The sequence below is a fragment of the Coffea arabica genome, chromosome 6e (genome assembly GCF_036785885.1).
Source record: "Coffea arabica cultivar ET-39 chromosome 6e, Coffea Arabica ET-39 HiFi, whole genome shotgun sequence".
NCBI classification, from domain to species: domain Eukaryota; kingdom Viridiplantae; phylum Streptophyta; class Magnoliopsida; order Gentianales; family Rubiaceae; genus Coffea; species Coffea arabica.
In genome coordinates this window covers 9,205,846-9,228,640 of record NC_092321.1, presented here as the reverse complement: position 1 = coordinate 9,228,640, position 22,795 = coordinate 9,205,846, and the positions used below count along the sequence as shown (strand labels likewise).

General features: G+C 38.8%; 2 protein-coding genes across 13 annotated transcripts; both read left to right on the top strand.

The window, feature by feature from the left end:
- Positions 1 to 332: 332 nt before the first annotated feature.
- LOC113697269 (zinc finger CCCH domain-containing protein 64-like) lies at positions 333 to 7,150 on the top strand. 4 transcript variants are annotated; one of them, XM_072055011.1, is made up of 12 exons: positions 333 to 520; positions 627 to 900; positions 1,779 to 1,903; positions 2,044 to 2,168; positions 2,916 to 3,033; positions 3,439 to 3,887; positions 4,037 to 4,101; positions 4,204 to 4,322; positions 5,360 to 5,453; positions 5,937 to 6,082; positions 6,448 to 6,591; positions 6,749 to 7,150. In XM_072055011.1, the coding sequence occupies exons 1-11, from the start codon at positions 443 to 445 to the stop codon at positions 6,574 to 6,576; spliced, it is 1,722 nt and encodes a 573-aa protein (XP_071911112.1). In that variant the 5' UTR covers positions 333 to 442; the 3' UTR covers positions 6,577 to 6,591; positions 6,749 to 7,150. The 4 variants fall into 4 exon arrangements, with proteins under 4 accessions (XP_071911112.1, XP_071911111.1, XP_071911110.1 ...); XM_072055010.1 differs by having other exon boundaries at positions 4,201 to 4,322; XM_072055009.1 differs by having other exon boundaries at positions 4,037 to 4,322.
- A 6,196-nt stretch (positions 7,151 to 13,346) lies between these two features.
- On the top strand, positions 13,347 to 22,418 carry LOC113695728 (uncharacterized). Of its 9 annotated transcripts, XM_072055008.1 has the most exons (18): positions 13,347 to 14,556; positions 15,614 to 15,709; positions 15,791 to 15,976; positions 16,052 to 16,183; positions 16,277 to 16,351; positions 16,439 to 16,522; positions 17,300 to 17,392; positions 17,487 to 17,684; positions 17,785 to 17,856; positions 17,990 to 18,112; positions 18,213 to 18,284; positions 18,374 to 18,469; positions 18,586 to 18,693; positions 18,792 to 19,163; positions 19,251 to 19,547; positions 20,150 to 20,539; positions 20,618 to 20,861; positions 21,357 to 22,418. In XM_072055008.1, the coding sequence occupies exons 1-18, from the start codon at positions 14,472 to 14,474 to the stop codon at positions 22,069 to 22,071; spliced, it is 3,438 nt and encodes a 1,145-aa protein (XP_071911109.1). In that variant the 5' UTR covers positions 13,347 to 14,471; the 3' UTR covers positions 22,072 to 22,418. The 9 variants fall into 9 exon arrangements, with proteins under 9 accessions (XP_071911109.1, XP_071911105.1, XP_071911106.1 ...); XM_072055004.1 differs by having other exon boundaries at positions 15,614 to 15,697; positions 20,150 to 20,861; XM_072055005.1 differs by having other exon boundaries at positions 15,791 to 15,961; positions 20,150 to 20,861.
- The last annotated feature ends 377 nt before the right edge of the window (positions 22,419 to 22,795 follow it).

Sequence of the window (22,795 nt, the reverse complement as noted above, 5' to 3'; positions counted from 1 at the left end):
TTCAGTCTCCATCGATCTCTCGTAGACTTAATTCGACCTCCTCTTAAGTTAGAATGGAGTAGGATTATATAGATAAAGTGACGATTGACCCAAAAAAGAGAGAGAGTTAAATTAGATCTCATAGTTACTCGATTGAAATTCGGGCTAAGCCTCATAGTTAGAAAAAAAAAAAAAAAAAAAAAAGTTCCAAGGAAAGCTTGGGTCCGAGCGCTGTGCTAAACTTAAAGACCCAATAGTTTTTTGTTTTTTTTTGGGAGAGAGGGTGGGGGGGTGTTTAAACTTACAGACCCAAAAGGTTTTGTCCAACGAATACCAGTACAATTTAGTGGGCTTTTGTACAGCCCGCCAAAAACAGTCACAGCCCAATTTCAACTTCATCGTCCTCTCCCGGCTCTAACTCCCGGTTGCCACCTCAGCTTCTCTCTCACACACAAAAACACAGATGACTCCGTCCCCTCGAATCCTCCTCTGCGGCGACGTCCTCGGCCGCCTCAACCAGCTCTGCAAACGCGTCTCTTCGGTATCTCGCCCCCCTTCTCTCTGGCACACACGCACACACACTCACACTCTCTACTCCCCTAGGGTTCCCTAATAATCAATTACTCACCGTAGATTGTCAATTCCAGGTAAATAAGTCGGCCGGTCCATTTGACGCGCTTCTTTGCGTTGGCCAATTCTTTCCGGACTCACCGGACGGTCTCGAGGAGTTCAATGACTATATTGCAGGCCGGTCCAACTTCCCCATTCCGACTTACTTCATCGGCGACTACGGTGTTGGCGCGCCGAAGATTCTATCGGCCGCTTCCAAAGAAGCTGGCAACCAAGGGTTCAAGATGGATGGCCTCAAGGTTTGTGGAAATCTCTACTGGTTGAAAGGCAGTGGAAAGTTCACTCTCCACGGTACATGATTTGGCAAAATCCCTTTATTCCCTCCCTGTTACAATGTGCTTGTACACATTTTGGTAATTGTTTGACTGGAGCTAATTTTGTTGATGATGTCATTTTGTTTGTTTATTCTGTGAACTTTTAGTGGCTTGTTTATTTCAAGTGGTACCCAACTCCAAGTAATCTGCAGATAGCCAATGTGGATCCCTTTTGCATGGTGGTCTTATATGTGGTTGGGTACTTCGACTACCAAAACTGATCTCAGAGTTCATTCGTGATGGATTTGGAGATGAAATAACTTTTAATTCGCTACCATGTTGTTGGTGAGCTAAGTTATCACCTGCAAAATTAGGTACTTAATCTAGTATTCAGATGGTAATAATCTTGATCAAGCAATACAATTCAAGTAGTAACTTGGTCTTGTTTCTCACTTTCTTGTTCTGACTTGGGGATCAAAGATGCTTATTTAGTTGGGATTCAAACTGTGGGATTGCTGGTGGACATTGAATAACTTCAGGAAGCCTAAGAATGTACAAAGTCGCCTGCAAATCAATCATTCTATATGCATGTAGACGTACTTCTTTAGATTTCTTCAACATGCTAGGTTGGCATCCTGAGTGGTAAAGAATTAAGCGAGTTTAGGAAAATGTATGTTATTCCTTTTGTTAATTATCCCTGACGTTATCAGGAATTATTGCTGCGTGTGTACCCATTTGCTCTCTAGAAGTCCTACAGCTTTGAATTTCATAATTTGAATGAGCATACTAGTATAGGCCAATAAAAGTTTACAACTATTATGTTGTTTTCAATTAGAACTAATGTTTCAATGTTGGGATGTTTGTAAATCATGAACTTTTGCTTTATGATAGCTGATGCATGTTACTTATTTCCAGGTTTATCTGTTGTTTACCTATCTGGTAGGAAGTCTGCAAGTGGAATGCAATTTGGCACGTATAGTGAAGATGATGTTGATGCGCTGAGGGCGTTGGCTGAGGAGCCAGGGATTGTGGACATATTTCTGACATATCCTTTGCATTGTTCAATATGAACTCTACTTTTGCCCCCATTTTTCTTGAAGAAGTTTAAATTATCCCTTCTTTTGAATTTATACAAGTTTAAAAGGGTCTTTTCTTTTCTTGAAAAACTCCTTAATTGGACTTCACTAATGAATGGCCTAGCGGAGTTACCAATAAGGCTGCTACATCTGATGTACCTTCAGGAGTCTCTGATTCAGCTGATGCTGATTCCACCATATCAGAGTTAGTAGCAGATATTAAGCCCCGGTAAGTGAATTATGACTTATGTTCTCTAACAAGGTCCTTCTTTCGGAACATTCATTCAGTCTCTTTAGAGAACTGTACTCATTGACAGAAAACCTGAGCAGTGCTGAGCAAATTATGCTCATGTTCTTCAGTTTTAGTTTCGCTACTACATGCATGGGTAGAAAGCCAATATCATTGTCACTTTATTTCTTCTTCTGGATATTCCAGAAAATTGTTGGTCATTGGTCACTACTGCATTATACCTAGCTCCATTTTTGCCATTTCTTGCTATGCCCTCCTATTCAACCATCTTAGTCCCACTGGAGTTTTGAAATTTGTTTCTTCAACTGGGAAATATTTTGCAAGAATTTTGTTCGTTACAGGTTATATAATAGAGGTAATCCGGCAAAGAGTTGAAAAGCCTCCCAGCTTGATTAACTTCTCATTGTAGATAACTACAATATTGTTGCTGGACTTCGATTGTCCTTACTTTTTCTAGGTGTCATCTGGGTCCCCATACAGAAGTTGGTAGTGACATCACTAGGTGGTTGCCTAGTTTTTTATGCTGTAACTTACATAAAAATGAATCACAATAGGCAAATTTCCTCCGATTACTGTTGTAGAAGAGCCTTTGACATCAATAGGGGAGGGTATATCCCTATAGCATTCATTTTTGTGATTGCAAAAGTTACTATTTTCATGTGTGGTTGTCTATGTGAACAACCTTAGGAACAAGTTAATGTGTGTTGAGAGTTCTTTTTCTTGTAGCTACCATGTTGCAGGAACTATGGGTGTGTTCTATGCTCGCGAACCATATACAAACGTGGATGCTGTGCATGTAACTCGTTTTATGGGTTTAGCTCCAGTTGGAAACAAAAACAAACAGGTTTTGTTCCTTCTCTAATTTGACTTAAATTTTGGTTTTTGTCAGTTCAACAATCTTGCCTGTGAATTATTTTCCTCAGATCACCGAGTAAAACATATCTTGGGCTTGATGAAGACTCTTTTTTTTGCAAGTGCAACATGGTGATCTTGTTGCATCTGTTGCTATAAAAATGGAAGACAACTTTGATATTAGTTCTGATACATACTTCTGGAGTTATCTGCTGCATTTTTGCTGTTCCTACCCCTGTGCTTGCATATGCAAGCTGAGTATTGGATTCTGCCAAATTTATACTGATTTGCTTAGCTATATGGGATGCTCTTGGTTACTTATTTTAGGAAACACGATTTGTTAATTGTTAGACTACCTTGCACTTTTAGCATTTACTTCACTCTCTTCCTGTTTCAGAAATTTATTCATGCAATTTCTCCAACTCCAGCATCTACAATGTCCAGTGTCGAAATTTGTGCAAAACCACCAAATACAACTCTATCTCCCTACACAATGGTGGAGAAAGCAACCCCTACTGAGGCTATAGCAAAGAGACCTGGTGAAAGTGGGTCTGATTCCCAATATTGGCGTTATGATGTCTCCCAGAAAAGGCAGAAACATGGAGATGGTGACAGTGAAAGGCTGTGCTTTAAGTTTACCTCTTCTGGGTGCTGTCCTCGTGGGGAGAAGTGCCACTTTCGGCATGATGAAGATGCAAGGCAACAGTCAATCAGGGGTGTCTGTTTTGACCTTCTCAACAAAGGAAAATGTGAAAGAGGTCCAGATTGCAACTTTAAGCATAGTTTACAGGATGAAAATGGCAGTGCCTCTAGCAGGAGATCCTTTGGGACCCCCAGCTCTAACAGGTTTTTGTTGTTAATTAATTCCCTTTCTTTTTGGATGTTGTTATGATGGCTCAAACTATTTTAATTACTGGCAACTTGAATCTGAGAAATTCTGCAAAACTTGATGTAGATAGAAATTGACAAAATTCATGGCACATTATCTATTTTAGGTCCAAAGAGTGCTGGTTTTGTTTGTCAAGCCCCTGTGTGGAGTTGCATCTTATCACTGGCATAGGTGAACATTACTACTCTGCACTTGCTAAAGGACCATTAGTAGATGATCACGTGCTAATTGTTCCTGTTGAGCACTTGCCTAACACCCTTTCCATGCCAGAAGATTGTGAAATAGAGTTGAATAGAGTTCAAAACAGTCTAAAAGCTTACTTTGAAAACCAAGGAAAGCAAGTGGTTTTCTTTGAATGGGTCTTTAAGCGAGCAACTCATGCCAATCTTCAGGTATGATGTCTTCTTCTTCTGTTTAATGAGTATAGAAGATTGCTCTTGTATTTTGCACTTTTTTGTAGATGGGAACTGATAAAATTGTTCTTTGCTTTAGTTTAGTTCTTGTCCATTTTGTTTTCCTGTCTACCCCGTTTCTCAAACAACTGCCCCACTAATTATTTGTCTCCAACAACTTGAGAAACACCAAATCAACACCCCAGAAATGGTCCAATTGCTGGTGAAAGAAATGGAGGGACAGGAATTTGAAGTCCTAGTCCCCCATCCGACCTCTGAAGTCCTTGTTATTTGTTACATAGAGCCAACTCATATCCTAGTACCAGCTGTGTAGTGAACAATTATTCATGCCTACAATTAGGATGTGATGAAAACAATATGTTAGTCAACATCAAATCAGATGGTAAAACAAATTAATACAAACTTGCAGCAGTCGTTTGTTTGGTATCCTTGTGTGGGAAAGATTTAAAGCTTATTCTGTCTACAACTGTGAGATTGGACGTAAGCTTCTTGAGTGTTGCTAATATTGTCTTTAAATATGAGGTATTATCCGAATGACGAGGTTTTCCTCCTTTCACCCCCTTACTTTTTTCAATTAAAATCTTATAGTAACAAAAAAAAAGGGCACAAAATTACCAGCTCTGGGATCCAGTGTTGGCAGTGGCAAAAAGCTATGATATCACAAATTTGGAGCTGGAATTCCTCTCTCTTTATTTTATTTTATTTTAATCTTTTTAACAATTGGCAACACCTATACTATCCTAAACTAAAACCCAACTGGGTTCTAGACAAGAGGTGCACACAGACACATCCTATGGATTTTTTTTAACTGCAGGGTGCGAGGTTTGAACCCTCGACCTACAGCCCAGAAGGGATTTTGAATCCCTACTGGTGGCCAGCTTACATTTGGCATTTGGTTGTCTTCATTGCTTTTCACTTCGCTTGAGTGTGAAGTACATCTTAATGCCTTTATTGAATCTTAAAACTGTCACTATTTTGATGTTATCATGAATATTTCTGCTTTTTGTATTTTTCAGGTTGTTCCTGTTCCATCTTCAAGGGCATCTGGCATTAAAGATATTTTCAATTTAGCCGCCAAAAAGTTGGGATTCAAGTTTAAGACAATTGAAAGTAAGCAATTGGAAGTGAACAATCCCCAATAATTACCTTATAAAATCTGTGCTCAATATCTAACTTTTAGGTTTCTTTAGATGCTTGCTTGGCTTTTAAGTAGATATTAAGGCAGATCTTCAAATGACTTATCTTAATAGCATTAAGTTTCAAAAGTTATTTTCTCTACCCCCCAAATGTACTAATCTAAAAGAACTATCTAAGTACCAAAGGGCTACTATTGATACATCTGAGATTCTTAATGATTAAGGATGGTGTGCAAATAACATGGTGTAGAACATTATGAAAATAGACTAAGCTTTAAAAGTGAGGTTCATTCCCACCATGTTGTTGACCTAAAGTATGTGAGTTTCCTCCATTCATCCTTCTTTCCTCTGTGGTTGCTATATCTCTGTTTAGACCAGATGGAGGTGCTCTTTAGTTTTGTTTTCAAAAGTTTCAGCTTTGAATGGCCCAACTTTCTGCATTTCCTGTTTGTTGCAGGTACTAATAATTCGGAAGGGAGGAGATTGTTGCGGACACAGTATGATAGAAGTTGCAGTTTATTCTATGTTGAACTTCCTGGTGGAACTATTTTGACTCATGTTGTTGAAGAAAATGAGAGATTTCCAAGCCAATTTGGCCGTGAGGTAAGGTGCTAATTGTAGCCTGCATGATGTTACTGTTTCTGTTGTGTATGAAATAGATTAAGCAAATATATTGTTGGCAAGTTGCACAGTATTCCTTGATATTTAATTGTGTTAGTAGCATCCTTTATTTTTCAACTGATCTTGAGTACTTCTGATCATTAGATTTTTTTGAGTCTCTTTATTTTTTATTTTATTTTTATTTGTGGTCTTGTTTGAATGCAACTACATTGCAAGTTACCTTCCTCTCTAACGGTTTGTTTTGGTGACGTGGTAATTCAACATTAATCTGATATGGAAGCATTTAGCTGAGTTGTAATGTGGTGACAACTATAACCATGGGACGATATTGTGCTAACTACTTGTAGGTTTTGGCGGGCTTGTTGAACACGGCTGACAGAGCTGATTGGAAAAATTGCAAGCTCAGCAAGGAAGAAGAAACAAAAATGGCAGAACGCTTCAAAAAGCAATTTGAAGCATATGATCCAAATCGGTGACTCCTACAACCAATGGTATTGAATCTGTGGATCATGAATCTTCAACTTATCATTTCATGCATTCCTGGTGCCATGCAAATGCGCTTGTCCTTTGCTACATGGCATGGTACTAGTTGCTTCATGGTTTTGTTTACTTTTAAAGTTAATGCTGAAGCTTGACCTCATCATGCAGGTCCTCTGTATGTCTGCAATGGCAGTAACATATTCATCGTTCTAGTTTCAATCTCAGATGACAAAGCCTGAGTGCAGAGATCCTTGAGAGGGATGGGGGCGGACTATATTGGCTGGTCTGAAGTCGTCATGATCCGTAAACACCTGCCAAGTGGCAAGTCCAAATCAGGGTGGCAAAGAAGTGAGACAGTGAACCATCTTTAGGGTGAAATGTATGCTGTGTACAGAGCAGGTGGGATGGCTGAACTTATGATGGCAGTACGACGTGCTGGTTAAGCTATATGCTCTTCTTGTAGACAACTACATCAGTTGTCGAACTTATTTACTAGGACAAACTCAGGCTACTCCAGATTTTGTTCGTCTACTTGTTTGCCTAATCCATGCATCTTTCCCTTCAGAATCATTCGAGTTTACTGCAATACGTGCCTAACCTCAAGATAAGCAAATTTGTTTTAGTTGTAATCGATGGTGGCTGATAGGTGAAGTAACTATTTTTTTCCTTCCCGAAATGGAGGGAGTGATGTTTAGTTGTTCCGACTTCAAGGCATAAAGTAATGGTAGTGATTCTCCAAAGTAGAAAATGCATGCGCTCGCTTTCTTTCATGTCTGAAGACACCAGTACATTGTGATCTTCTGAAGTAAATGAACTGCAGTAGCATCTGAAGACGTACATTAGACAGCTGACGGTTTGTTGCCAGCAAGAAGCTGTATTAAGTATTGTCCGAGGTATTTCCAATTAACCTTGTAGAAACAGCTTTATCATATTTGTGAGTGGGTTGTCGTCGACTTTGATTTTATAATACGGAGGAGAAAACTTCAGAGTGTGGTAATGAGAAATGTGACTCGACTTTCTCTCACCAGTCACCGCCCACTGGGAATAGGATTGGTAGGTACTTTTAAGTCCCTTAATTATGCATTATGAGGGGTCGGCCAGTCCCCGCTGCTTCGTAGAGCATTAGGCATCGCAGAAGACACGCGCGAAAAATAAGGCTACTAGTTGTATTCAATATGAAGTTGCATGGACCATGAATGAGTAAGAAAGATGTTTTGGATTCAAGTCTTTTCACTTATTTAAATATATATATATATATATATATATATATATATATATATATATATATATGCGTGTTTAGTAGTATTTTTTTCCCCTTTTTATTGGGAAATGGGGGTTCCTAACAGAAGTACATATTAGTTGTATCTTTTTAAAAATCTTTCCTAGCCAGATGATGTTTCATCTTAATACCGGCGCACGCAAGATAAAAAAAAGTTTACTTGAGAGGTGGGGTTCGGAGTCTCCAATGGCCCAAGGAATGATCCAAAAAAAAAAAAAGGAGGCTAACTCTTTTCGGCCTTAAGAAAAGGCCGTAGAGGATACAAGAATTAGAATGAGAGTAAAGGTAATGGTAGTATTAATTATTAAACTAAATAAATAAAAGAAGATGGTGGTTAGGGCCTTAAGGGGGGCATCCCAAATTCTTTACAAGTTTTTTTTTCTAAACTTCTAGTACTCGTAATGTTGTTGTTAGCAAAACAGGAAAATACACACAAATTTTCTTCTCAAGAAGTGGATTGAGGTGTCAAAATGCAGCAGTATGCTGCTTATCTATTTGGTAAAGCTGCGCAACGAACAATTGCACGTTGGTGGATGATGATGGGGTAATGATTGTCAGAGTAAGTTGGTTGATATATTGATTGAATATTTTGGATTGAAAGGCAGAGACAAGAATGAGGGCAGCATCTCCTTTTAAAGGGGACAATCGTGAGCAGTAAGACTCTAGTGGTCACACACACCTATACTTTTTCTTCATTTTCTTGTTCTTTCGAAGAATATACCTTTCCTGTTCATGTTACCTATACCTTTTCTTTATATACATATACAGGTACATATAAAAAATGCATCTGATAATTGATCTTGGTATTCATTTAAGCACAAAACTTTGCCTGTATGTTCGCCAAACCTTTTCAAAAGCAAGAAATTTTTTTCTATACATCTGTAGAATGTTTGTAAAATGTGGTGGCAATACCAAATGAAAAGAGATAGTAATTTTTTTTTTCATCACTGTAGGTATCCGGGTTTACACCCGACTAATCCCACAGCACTCCAACAGAGCGGGCCCGACCAATGCTGAAGAAGATAACAACTGGGTTGCTGCCCGAGATCGAATCCAGGTGGAACTCATCTAAGGAGGCTACTTCCACCAGCATACCAACCCAGCGCGGGCTAAAAGAGATAGTAATTTGTAGTACCAAAAATAGGGGTCACTATTCATTATTACTCTTTAATTGGCAAAAATGTAGAGACAATTTGGGGCGTCAACATCCCCTTATTGTTGTTGGTCCCTCGTCCCGTGTTAGTTACCACAACTTACATGGGCATGAGATCCCATCTCTGTGGGTGCCAGATTCCAGAGGTTTCATAAGTAGATTTCCACACGTGGGCAGTCGGCAGTGGGCAGCGGGCAGCGATTGTCACGGTTTCCAGATCTGGAGAGCTGGAGACAACGAAAGATGGAAAACGTTGAAGCTCCATCGCGGCTAAATTTATAGGACTACTAATTCGTGTTTACTCTTACAACCAATTTCTTTTTTATCATTTTCTTTTCTTCATTGCTGTATCAATGAGGAAAACCCGCAGAACTCAGGTGGATAAATAAAAGTAAAATTGCGATAAGGAATTCCGTAAAGTAGAAACAAAATTATCAGTCAATTCCTTAAGAAATCATAATTTTATTAATCATCAGTCCATTCCTTCCTCCTGTCACACCTTTGTCGGCCCAGTAAAAAAGATCTTCAATTTTGTCTGGATTGAAATCAATGATCATAGAGAAAGAACAAATAAATGGATTTCAGAAGAAATTTATTTTTTCTTTTCTAAGTATTTGATGGTCAGCCTTTCTTGGTCCGATTTTGCATCTGGTTTAGATTGACGTGTGTCCCATATGTGACCTCTAAACTTGTGAATTGTTGATTGAATTAGTAAAAACAAATTTATAAGGTGGGCACTGGGAAGGGGAAGGGGGAGGGGGGGGGGGGGGGGGAAGGGGACAATTGGAGGAGGAAAATAAGATATATGCCAAGTGATGAGATTAGGTTGGATAAGGACCAGGGCAGGCAGTCGTTCCTGAAGGTCATGTGTATTTTACACATGACGTAATTCTATTTGTACATAATGTAACTTACTTTTAACAAAGTGTAATTTTAGAACTAAATTTTATAGGTCCCATACATGTTGTTAAAAACGAGATACAAGATGAGATCTGAATCGTACAATTTTTTTTATCACATTTTAACCGTGAACTGCTCAAGAACGATTTGTCTGATGACCGATCCTGTCCCAAATCCGTTGGATGACAGGTCAACAGGAAATTTGACTATGGAGTCTTGGATTGCGGGCATGGAAGATTAGTTATTGTTGAATTCTTGAGATGGCGCTGGCGGTTGGTGGCTTTGTTGGGGCAGCAGTAGATGATCGAGAGCCGGAAATTTTTGGAGTTGGAACAGGAAAGGAACAAAGGTTCTGGGCCTACACTAAGATTGGTTGTCGCTAATCTGAGGAAGGGTAAAGTTGTCAATTGAATCGAAATTTGCTCTGCATCCTAATTTTTGCTCTAGCAATATCGCGGGTGGTTAAAATATATTTTAAATGTCATATTTTCTTTTTAAAATATAAGACTCATTAGAAAAAGTAAATAAATATAAGGAAGGTTAGGTAAAATTAAATAAGAAAATTATATAAATGTAAGATAGGATAATAATTATAGTACGTGTATATACATGATATGTTAGATAAATTTTAAATGTACTAACAAATGTCTAACAAGCACGCATTAGAAAGACCCTTTTAATAATCGATTTATATTCAACTAAAGATATGTTAATTTGATGGTACTGCAAAATCGCTCAATTGATTCTAGTGAAATGATTTTTTATTCACGAATATGATTGAAAGATGAATAAAACTACATGATACTTTAATCGAGTTTACTATGATAAGAATTCGTTCGATCTTGATTCACAAACTAATCATGCTAATTTTCAAATTCGATAAAAAAAAACTCGTTTAAAATCGATTCAGAAAATAAACAATTCAATTTTAAATAATAGTTTAAGTTTATTAAAATAATGAAACAAGTTTGAATACTAGAGTATTCTATTTGATTAAATTCATTTACACTACTGCCACCCACGAGGTTGCCTTTTCGGATTAATTTAACATAAGCCACGTGTGTGTCCTAATTAGAGCTGTTAAACGAACCGAGCTGTTCGGTAGCTCGGTTCGTTTCGGCTCGTTCGTGTTCGTGAAAGGCTCGTTCGAAATTTTAAACGAACCGAGTTCGAACGAATTTTTTTGTTCGATTAATAATCGAGCGAACACGAGCATGTTCGCGAGTTTTAACGAACGTTCGCGAACATGCTAAACGAACGTTCGCGAACACGAACATGTTCGCGAGTTTTAACGAACGTTCGCGAACATAGACATAATTATCATTTAACAAATTTTAGGGTTAATTTTATGGCTGGACTTTTATATTTGGAGGGCAAATTTCTTTGTTTTATTTGTTGTTTTTATGTTAATGTTAGTTATATAGTTAATGAATAATAGAATTTAGTCACTTAGTGCTTTAATTATTTTTTAGAATGATTAATAATTTGCATGGCATATTTAAGGCATAAAATAATTTGGATTCGAGCATTTCGAACATGTTCGCGAACGGCTCGTTTAACATAAACGAGCCGAACTCGAACTCGAACTCGAACTCGAACACGAATTTTACTTAACGAACCGAACACGAACACAGGTTTGGAGTTCGAAAATTAACGAACGAACACGAACGTTGTTCGAACTACTTAACGAACAGAGCTCAAACATGAGATAGTCGGTTCGATTCGGTTCGTTTACAGCTCTAGTCCTAATATTACGAGTGTCTTTTTCAACAGGACGGATTCTATTTTTATTTTATTTATGTGAATCTCACAATTCCCAAATTATTCATCTGGACAAAAGTGCAGTTACGGGTGTGGTTCAAAAGTCAATGAGGAGTTACGGACCACTCAGCCCTCCGCCAATATTAATTACAGGCACTTTAACTAACCCTCGGTTTAGTTAATCTTTCTTGTCCACTTGATCCAGAGTAGGCAGCTGATAGTAGTCAATCTTTCAAAGATAACTACATTTAGCGCTGATTCACAATAATTAAGGCTAACTTGATGGGCAGCTAAACTATCAGGGCTCCATTTAATGAGTGTTCAGACGGCGAGCACTCATCGAGATGCAGTCCGATTGTTAATTTTTTAGTGCATTCACATAATAAGTTAAATATAATATTAAATTTTATTTTAATAAGTGCTCACCGAGCACTTCTTAGAAAACTCAATTATTAATAATTGATTAACAACTCTTTTAAAAAATTCATTTCTTGTATTATAAATATGTTTGTCAATCACTTTCTTATTTTTTCTTATCAATTTTTTATTTCATACACATCAAATATTTAAAAAGTGGTACATCATCATTCCCAAAAAATCATCCAAATAATCTTCAATCCAAATAACAAAACTGTTTTATTTTGACACATGGTGTGCATGAATGACGGGGAAATATCTTGTTTGGATAGCTGATTATTTTTCCAAATATATTTGCTTACATCATCATTACAATTTTCAATACACTTTTTTATCTTTCCAATTAACTTTTTATCTCACATACATCACATCACAAAAAGTGCTACAGTAAAAATATCTCAAATAACTTACAATCCAAATACTGTTTGGATTGTAAGTTATTTGAGATATTTTTACTATAGCATTTTTTGTGATGTGATGTATGTGAGATGTCAAGACGCCTATTGAGGGAAAGAGTTAAAAGACAAAAAAGGGAAAATGCCAATTAGGCTCCTGTAATCCATGTTAAGTTAATATCTCGCTAACATACGGCAAAATTTGGATTAATTTACAAGGTCAGATCTACCCAACTTTTTCCTTTTTAAATCTGCCCAATCAGGGATTCACGGGGTCACCTCTGACAATACCTTCAAACTTACAGAAAAGGGTCAAAACTTGCCAAGATGATTAGGCCGAAATTCGGTGAAGAATAGCTTTCGCAGGTGAAGAATTTCTCTTGACGAGCGAATCCAATGGTTGACTTCCCATCTTCATGTTTTACAAAAAAAAAAAAAAAAATACAAATGCTTCTAATCTATTCAGTTTTTTGTATTTCTTTTGGTAAAGTAATTGAATTAGAAGAAGGATTTTTTCTAACGTAAAGGTGACGCTTTAAGGACACTACTGCAAACAACAGATTCAAGTCTATGCAATTGATGATAGCTCTTGGCAGATCATGTTTTTTTTTTTTTTTTAATTTAAAAAATATGGTGCCAACCCAAGTGTGTGTCCTTAGGAAAAATGGATAAGATGGTCCCAAAACCAAGTGTGTGTTTAAAGATGAGTTATTATTCATTTATTTTTGATTAGTCGGTGATCAGGATTACAAGGTACGTGAAGGTGAGGTGTCAAAAAGCCATTTGACACGTGCCCCCGCAGATCAGTTCCTATATCACAATTTTGCACATAAATCTCTCTCCTCTTTTCTCTTTCTACTATCACTCTCAGAGCCTCGTGTGTGTGAGAGTGAGAGGGAGAGAGATGGAATTAAAAGTTAAAACATCACCAACCGAAAATCTGCAAGTAAACGCAGTCCGAGCAAAACCCCACTAGTGACCAGTGAGCGACCAAACTAAACAATTCCAAGAATTTCATTCAACTCCCACTGCCACCATAATAATACCACTAGGACCAGCAGTCCGCAGACTTCCCAACTTGGTTTGTCACTAAACTCAAATCACAATAATGAGATGAGATGAGAGTCCTCCTAAGCCTAACTCTCTTTCCCAAGTTGGTGCATCATTTTCCTTCCAACTTCTCAACTTGTTACCTCGTGCTATGGAACAGTCGCGAAGGAAAAATGTGACTTCCAATTTATGATGAAAAGAAACAGTAGTAATTAATTTTCTGCCACCCTTCTCAAGTCCCCGGCCTCACTCATCTGTTGTTTTAATTAGTAGCGTTTAAGGACATAGGAACCAAACTATCCTCTTACAGATAGATACCCGTGCTTTGAATTTAACAGCCAAAATTAAGACGAAGAAAGAAATTTGCCAAAAGAAAAGAAACAAGACGGCAATGCTGATGCAGGGCCTGGTGGTGAGGGCGAAGTGGGTAATTTCCGGGGGTCTAAGATTGACTGTTACTTGGGGTGTTTGAAAAGGAGTGCTGTTATTTGGTACAGTTTATAGTTACCTTAATTAGCTGGTCGGTTTTCTTTAATTACTCTTTAATTGCTCCACATGTCTGTAGAAACGGTTGTAGGTAACATGCCAGCAGCCTCCAAACTCTGCAAGAACTCAGAGCCTGAGTTTTTTGTCATTATGATTGTTTGGCTCACACTCTCACGAACTGATTGCTTTTCGTCCTATCTAAAATCCCATTTTTGGGCTTTTCAAGAAACTCCTTCCGTCTCCTCTCTGCTTGCTTCCTTCTCACTATTTGGCCTTGGTGGGTCTTTCGCCAGTTATTGCTTTCATCTAACTTCCTCTCTTTTGTCATCCCTTTAAGTCATCAGAAGCCTTTACACAAATCATTTCATTAAGATGATGTTTACTGTTTGGATATTTTATTAACATTTTGGTGGGATTGGAGAATTGGTTCTGCGGTTGATTTCATATGGGATGGGAGTGGTGGTGCTGCAAGTTGTGTTCTCGGTGCTGAAGGTCACTGTCTTGGCTGCTTTCTTGGCGTTTCAAGGATCTTCTGGTAACTCTTTCTGAAGTTTATTAATCTCCAACAGCTTTACTCATGCGAAGAGAGAATTTAATTTGTCAAGTTGCATTATTCGGTTGATTAAAATTTCGAATATGATGCTATAGAAGTGATGATTTTTGGCAATGTGTTGTTTGAAGTTTGGAATTTGGACGTATTTTCCGTTTCTGCAGCAATTAATTAAGAAACTTAAGTTATTGCTATCAAAAGTTGTAAATTCGGACAAATCTATTCTCTGCATCTAAAATTTTATAGATTATAGATGTAACGGTGACAGACAGAAAGTTAGGAGCTTGTGGGTTCCTAAGTTGTAAAGGCACAAATGGACTTGCCTCAGTTTCACTACTTTCACTATCTAAAACTGTGGTTAATGTGATATTATTTTCTTTCTGGGACTCTTGTAGTCATCCCTTCTCAATTTAGAATTTTTTTTTCCTAATGCATCACAGTTAAGGTTGATTTTGTTTCCTAGTTCTTTGTGTTGCCTATATATGTAGTTCCACCAAATCTCAGGAATCGCTGGCAAGCCATTAATGTAGGCTATAATACGATTCGTCTTCTCTCTTCTTTTGTGATTTGGTAAGGATATTCTCTCTTTGATACTGAGTATAGGTTGACAGATGTTCAGTTGCCCTTCAAAGATAATAAACATTGACTTCTTCTACTTTCCTCTCCTCCTTGAGATACCGAGGACTCAATGTTAAGCTGTCTATATCCTATGGGCTGTCTGTAACTGGTTTCCTTGCCTTTGCATGACAATTTCCCAATCAAACTTACTCAACATCCTTAGATTGCAAATTCTAACATCTTACAGTATTCCTGTGGCTGCACACATCCGATTCTCCTGGCACCCTATTTTTTCAGCAGAAGCCCAAAATTTTGCCATCCATATCTCGGTCATAATCTAAAATGAGTGCTAGTTGGTTGGTAATGTCAACCATTATTAGTGCAGCTTTTCCAGCTTTGCAGCTGTAAATGTTATCATCACATGTGTACTTCTAAAAAAAATTCTTCTGAACTGACTGACTGGTTGCGTTACCTCATATTTCAGGGTATAGCTTGCCTCCATCTCCATCAACATTTCCTGTATTTTCTCCAGGTGGCGATGCAATAGCTGCTCCACCGACCCCAGCAGGTCTCCCTAATGGTAGAATATCATGACTTACAGTAATATTGAAAGAGCTCTGATACTGAACTTCAATTTACTTAATGTTTTATGTCCATTCAGGGGCATTTGTGGACCCTCCACTCTTATTGCCGCCTCTTAATTCTGCGTCCGCACCCCAAAAGGTGAAAGATCATATACCATCTCTTCCACCAAGTACTCTAGTTTTGTCGCCAAGTGATTCAATGCCGATCCCGGTAATTGCTAATGACACCGTCCCTCCATTGCCACCAGGTCCTGAAGCCTCAGGTACTTGTTAGCTAGACCTATCCTGTAACATCACTGGATCCCTGGTTGTTATTGGTTTTTCTTTTACACATGCAGCACCACGAGCATCTCCATCAAGAATATCTCCACAAAGTCCACCAACTAGCCTACCACTTGTACCGGAATCCGTTCCTTCAAAACCTGCTCAAAGTAGGGCTCCCGAAGCTCCTTTTATGGCAACTGCCCCAGGTAGCTGGTAGATAATTTATTTCCCCTCCCACAAATAATTTATTGTTGAACATTATCTACTAAATCCTGCACCTATTTCTGTGTCAAACGTAGCATCCAACACACATGCATCAAAGAGAGCACCACAAAATTCACTGCCCCCTGGGATATCATCATCCATTCTTCCTGGTACTCCTAGCTACTTATCTTTTTCTGCAATATTCTTTTTAAAATGAACATTTGGTGATCACTATTTGTCTGAATGCTGCATGCCAGTTGGACTGTCCCCAGGCAAGTCACCAGGGAACCCATTATCTATTCCACCAGCATTACCCAAAGAACCTCCTTCCACTTCGTCAGGTGATACTTGAGTTGATACATAATAAACTTGTTAAAATATTCAAATATATTTTACTTCCTGTTGTGCTGGCGGATATACTCTCTTATTAATTACTTGACAGAGATGTTACTTATGCAATTCACACAAATATTTTTGGACCTTTAAAGAGAAAAGTGCACCAGCTTGTTCAACTTGAAAAAGAAAATCAAAGATGGAAAAAAGGAAATCCTCAAAAGTGAGTTTTGTGTTTCAAATTTGAGGGAATGCTTTCATTCTGTTCTAGTTCTGTGAAGGAGTGTGCACAATTTTCTTGTATTAAAATTTATGTTCTAACCTATAAAAGTATCAAATTCCTAACAAGAAAAAAGGAACAAGACAACCATCTCTGAGTGAAAAGGAAGTGCATATGAGGAACTAAAGCCTACTAACAAGTTGCTTCCAGTTATATTTTACACGGTGACACCGCTTGTAGGTCTTTATGACTTAGATGTGCAGATGCTGCATGTAACAGGGATTGATATTGGGTTGAAAGTTTCTATCTGCTGATAATTGCGAAATAGTTCTCATTTTGAGCTGTATTTCTTGTAGCTGAAAACTGAGGATACATATTAACATTAGCATGGGTTTATGCTTCTATTCAGTGTTTGTGTTCTTTTTTGAAGGACAGGATTCCTTAAGTTCCATTACAGAGATATGTTTAATGATAGTCTGGGTTTACATTTTAACGATTATATTGCAATTATGAAGTAGCTCTGTTACCTAATTGATATCTTGTATACATCCCTCATATTGTGCAGAGCCTGATACAGCTCCTGCATCATCTCCTGTTGCCACACCACCAAATGGAACAAGCACCCAGCAGTCGCCTGTGAGCACTTCACCAGCAAAAGGTGAATATAAAACTTCTGATTTCTCAATGACATTTTCTGATACGTAGCCAGAAATGCTAGAGATGTCTATAAATGATTTTTTACTTTGTCTTAGCTCCATCTGTTCATGATAATATGGGGAATTCCGATAATGCTCCATCTCCTCTTCCATCCCGCAATGCTCCTGTAGTTTCAGGGTCCAACTCCCCTGCATCTCAACCTTCTTCATTTCAATGGCATCATGGGAAGAATTATAAGAGAACTCCTGCTCCATCAGTATATATGGCTCATCCTCCTGCTTTGGCTGTAGAAGGTATAAAAGTCTCAAACAATGTTCCTGTCCTGATTTTTAATTCCTACCTATCATCTATTATTTCTTCTCAATTTGTTGTAAATGTTGGCCCACAAATTAGCTCCTCCAGATAATTCAAGCTCAGACCCGAAGACTGACTTTAGGTTCCATGCTCCTCCACCCCTAAACCCAGGTATTAAAATTGCTGGTTTGCTATGAAACCCTGAAAATGATTTTTTACTTTGTCTTAGCTCCATCTGTTCATGATAATATGGGGAATTCCGATAATGCTCCATCTCCTCTTCCATCCCTCAATGCTCCTGTAGTTTCAGGCTCCAACTCCCCTGCATCTCAACCTTCTTCATTTCAATGGCATCATGGGAAGAATTATAAGAGAACTCCTGCTCCATCAGTATATATGGCTCCTCCTCCTGCTTCGGCTGTAGAAGGTATAAAAGTCTCAAACAATGTTCCTGTCCTGATTTTTAACTCCTACCTATCATCTATTTTTTCTTCTCAATTTGTTGTAAATGTTGGCCCACAAATTAGCTCCTCCAGATAATTCAAGCTCAGACCCGAAGACTGACTTTAGGTTCCATGCTCCTCCACCCCTAAACCCAGGTATTAAAATTGCTGGTTTGCTATGAAACCCTGGGTCTTATTTCCTTTTATTTGTTTTCCTCTGATGTCCAACAACCTTTGCTCTACAGGATCCTCAACACCCCCATCTCATTTTCCCTTTCCTACACCAAAAAGCTATGATTCTTCCTCGCCATCACCACATCCTTCATCTTCATCTCAACAAAGTAAGCTAAAGGCTATCTCATGTTTTTCATTGTTGTATAAGGAACGCTGGCGAAGTTTGACGTTAAGATTTGTTAGTTTTGAATGCTTACCTATGATCATCCTTGTGGACTGCCAGTGCCAATTCATTCCCCGAAAATGTCTCCCACAAGACCTATGCCAAGGATGCCAAAGATGCCTCTCCAGCTACCTTTTCAAGCATTACCACCTCCACCTCCTAATGGAGGTACTTCTTTTCCCTTATTCCTTCTGTTGTTCATCTGGTTTAGCATTCTATTTATGAAAGTTGGTGCTAGAAATTTGTAAACCAATTTTATTTTGTAGATTGCACATCATTTACGTGCTCAGAGCCATTGACAAATGGTGCTCCTGGATCTCCATGCGTTTGTGTCCTACCTATACAAGTTGGACTCCGCCTAAGTGTTGCGTTGTACAATTTCTTCCCTTTAGTTTCAGAGTTCGCAGCAGAAGTAGCTGCTGGAGTGTTTTTGAAGCCAAGTCAAGTTCGGATTATGGGGGCAAACGCTGCCAGCCAGGATCCAGAAAAGACCATTGTCCTCACTGACTTAGTACCCCTGGGAGAAACATTTGATAATACCACAGCTTATCTGACATTTCGAAGATTCTGGCTCAAAGAAGTTATTATACAAACTTCACTCTTTGGAGACTACGAAGTGCTTTATGTACATTATCCAGGTAACGATGTCAGGCTGCCTGCATCATATTCTCTTTCGCATTTGTGGTTTGATCCTGATATTAAAATGAAGGGCACTAAACCTGTAGGTCTTCCACCCTCTCCACCTTCTGCATCTTCTGATATTGGTACTATAGAAACTGACCCTTATTCTAGTCGCAACAACAATGGAGCGGCCATAAAGCCATTTGGGGTTGATGTGGGAAGACAGCATCACAGAGGTGGGCTAAGTCGAAGTGTGATAGCAATTATAGTTTTGTCTACCTCTATAGTTGTAATTTTCTGCTGCGCTATTGCATGGGTATTGGTTTTAAAACACAGAGAGCAGCTCTGCCCTCCAGACTCTACTCCACCAGCTACTATGCCTTCCCTTGCAAAATCATCAGGTACTATCTTGATCTCTAAGATTGACCTCATATGAATGCTTATGATCTCAAGAAAGCATCTTCTGTTAGAACCGTTGGATAAGCTCATGAGCTATTTTAGAAGTCTACTTAACTAGTCCCACGAAAAATAAAAACTTAGGGAACCTGTTGGCTGTTTTTGTGGTCAGCTGGAGTGTATCAGGATTGGTTTTTTCCTTTAGGTACCGCACAAATACCAAATCCTTTAGGTACCACACAAACATTCTTGAAATTCTGAATACCCAATTGCATAACAAAATGTTTTTAAGTCTTTACTAGTTATCCTAGGCAGCAGATAATACATTATTGTACTTGTTAATCATTCAATGAGCATATCATTGAGGCCGAGAAGTTCTGTGTTCAATTCCCCTCCTTCCCCTTCCCCGCTTCTAAAATCCCACCCTTCCCCTGCTAAAAAAATATAATAAAAATTAAAAAAAATGAAAAAAAGAGCATATAACAACATAGCATGGTCATATGGAGAAGCTAAGAGTCATCAAAAAATTGTAACAAGAACACACAACAATTGACCCATTGAAGCAGAAAAATAGCTTAGAACTCAAAGTTTGCTGTGTCTAATGTAGGGATTCCTGCCTCTATGATTGGAAGTGGGCCAAGTTCTGCTGCGTTATCTTATGGTTCTAGCATTGCAGCATATGCTGGTTCTGCAAAATCTTTTAGTACATGTGATATGGAGAAAGCCACAGATAACTTCAGTGAAACAAGAATACTTGGTGAAGGCGGCTTTGGTCGTGTTTATAGTGGCGTGCTTGAAGATGGGACTCATGTGGCTGTAAAAGTTCTAAAGCGAGCTGACCAGCAGGGAGGTCGTGAGTTCTTGTCGGAAATAGAGATGCTTAGTCGCCTTCATCACCGAAACTTGGTCAAGTTGATTGGTATATGTACAGAGGAGCGAACTCGCTGCTTAATCTATGAACTCATACCAAATGGCAGTGTGGAATCTCATCTGCACGGTAATATTGTCTTCTGTTTATATAAGTTCCAACCTTGTTTCCCGGCTATATTTATATGCTTTCTTTGCTTGCTCTCAGGAGTTCACCAGGAACATGCTCCTCTTGATTGGGGTGCTCGGCTTAAGATAGCTCTTGGTGCTGCTCGTGGTCTGGCCTATCTGCATGAAGATTCGAGTCCACGAGTCATACACAGGGACTTCAAGTCCAGCAACATCTTGTTGGAACATGACTTTACGCCTAAAGTCTCTGATTTTGGTTTGGCTCGAACTGCATTGGATGAGGAAAATAAACACATTTCGACACGTGTAATGGGAACCTTTGGGTAAATTTCCCTGCTTTTGACTTGCTGTAGCTAAATCAATCCCCTGGGCACCTTTTCTTTAAGTCGACTTGGTATGAGCCCTTGGATGACCTTATCTGAACATTTTTAGGGCAACTTTATGGTTAGATTGATGGTGTTATATCCCTCACATTATCTTTTAGTAACTTTGCGTGGTTTCAAGTTTTCAAACCTTGGAATGCTAGTACAAAATTGAGGCAATTTGAATCAGTTGTCCTCTGCCAGTGTGATATGTTTCATTTCCATTGGTGAAGTTTCTTGGTGCCACATGGTTCTGAACCCACCTTCTGTCCAACTCCATTCCTGTCAGTTACAATGAACACTCAGATTTGTGACTTGTCTAATATGTAACATAGATGCAGCAGCAGTAGTCATCAGTTCACCCACTCTGTGTTTCCTTTTTATTTGTTGTTCTTAAGATTCAGTTTTGACATCATTTAGTGACATAAACAGAGTTTGGTTTTATTAATGTACCAGGTATGTCGCTCCAGAGTATGCAATGACCGGTCATCTGCTTGTGAAGAGTGATGTTTACAGTTATGGGGTTGTACTTCTTGAGCTGTTGACAGGTAGAAAACCAGTAGACATGTCTCAACCACCTGGTCAAGAGAATTTGGTTTCTTGGGCCCGCCCAGTGCTTACAAGTAAAGAAGGTTTAGAATCCATCATAGACCCAACTTTGGGCCCTGATTTTCCATTTGATGGTATCTCAAAGGTAGCTGCGATTGCTTCAATGTGCGTTCAACCAGAGGTATCAAACAGACCATTCATGGGTGAAGTTGTTCAGGCACTCAAATTAATATGCAATGAGTGTGATGAAACGAAAGAAATGGGGTCCAGAAGTTGTAGTCAGGAGGATCTGTCTCTAGACATGGATACTGGGATTTCTAACACTTTAGACTCCTTGGGAGTTCCTTTACATGGTCAATCCCCAGTCTCTCATTATGGTCAATCCCCAGTCTCTCATTATGATTGTGAGGTAGATGTTGAAAGGGGAATATCTGTATCAGATTTATTGAGCTCATCGGCAAGATATGCGATGCAAGATTCTGGGCCACTAGGGAGGCACTCAGGTTCAGGGCCTTTAACATTAGGAAAAGCAAGGCAGCTATGGCAAAAGATGAGGCGATTATCTGGGGGTACGGTGAGCGAGCATGGTTTGATGTTCAAGTCATGGCGTGGATCTCGGTGACAATTATTTTCTGTTGCGATGGACAAAATTCATCTGCAACAATTGTTTGAGAAGTTGTGTACAGGATATCAGATAATTAGACAGATGATCAGTAAGGATCCGTTTAGTGAATTGCTTGGATACCTTCATCAATGGCCAAGAATAAAGGAGACGAGGGAAGAATACATTTTTTTGTTTCTTCGACAATGGATGGTTGAGTCGGAACTCCTGCGCACCATCAAATGTAAATGTAATTGAAATGAGTGCTGACATGTATCTGAATTTCAACAAAATACTTAAAACGGCGAAATAGATTTTCTTGTAGAGTGAGCATTGTAGTATGATGATGCCTATTGTTTTATGGTGCACTATTTTGCAGAGAAAGCACCCCCCCCCCCCCCCCGCGGGGGAATTTCTGCCATTTTTGGATCATCAGAAGACAGTTCTGTGATGAAAGGTTAATCTGCAAGTTAATTGTACAGAATAGTTTGTATCCCATGTTGGGAAATGCATATGCTGCTGGCTTACTTTTTGGATGAAGCAAATGATTCTCTGCTAGATAATAGGAAAACCGGTGATGAAGCAATGAATTCATAAGGGCAAAATAGATACCACAAGAACTGATCTCACAATCTGCTAAACAGAGCTCAACCCGTCACGGTTGTGGTCAGTGGATCATCCCATTCAAGTCAAACCTAAAACAGTTACCCTCTATAAATCTACATCAGTCCAGGCAACTGGGTTC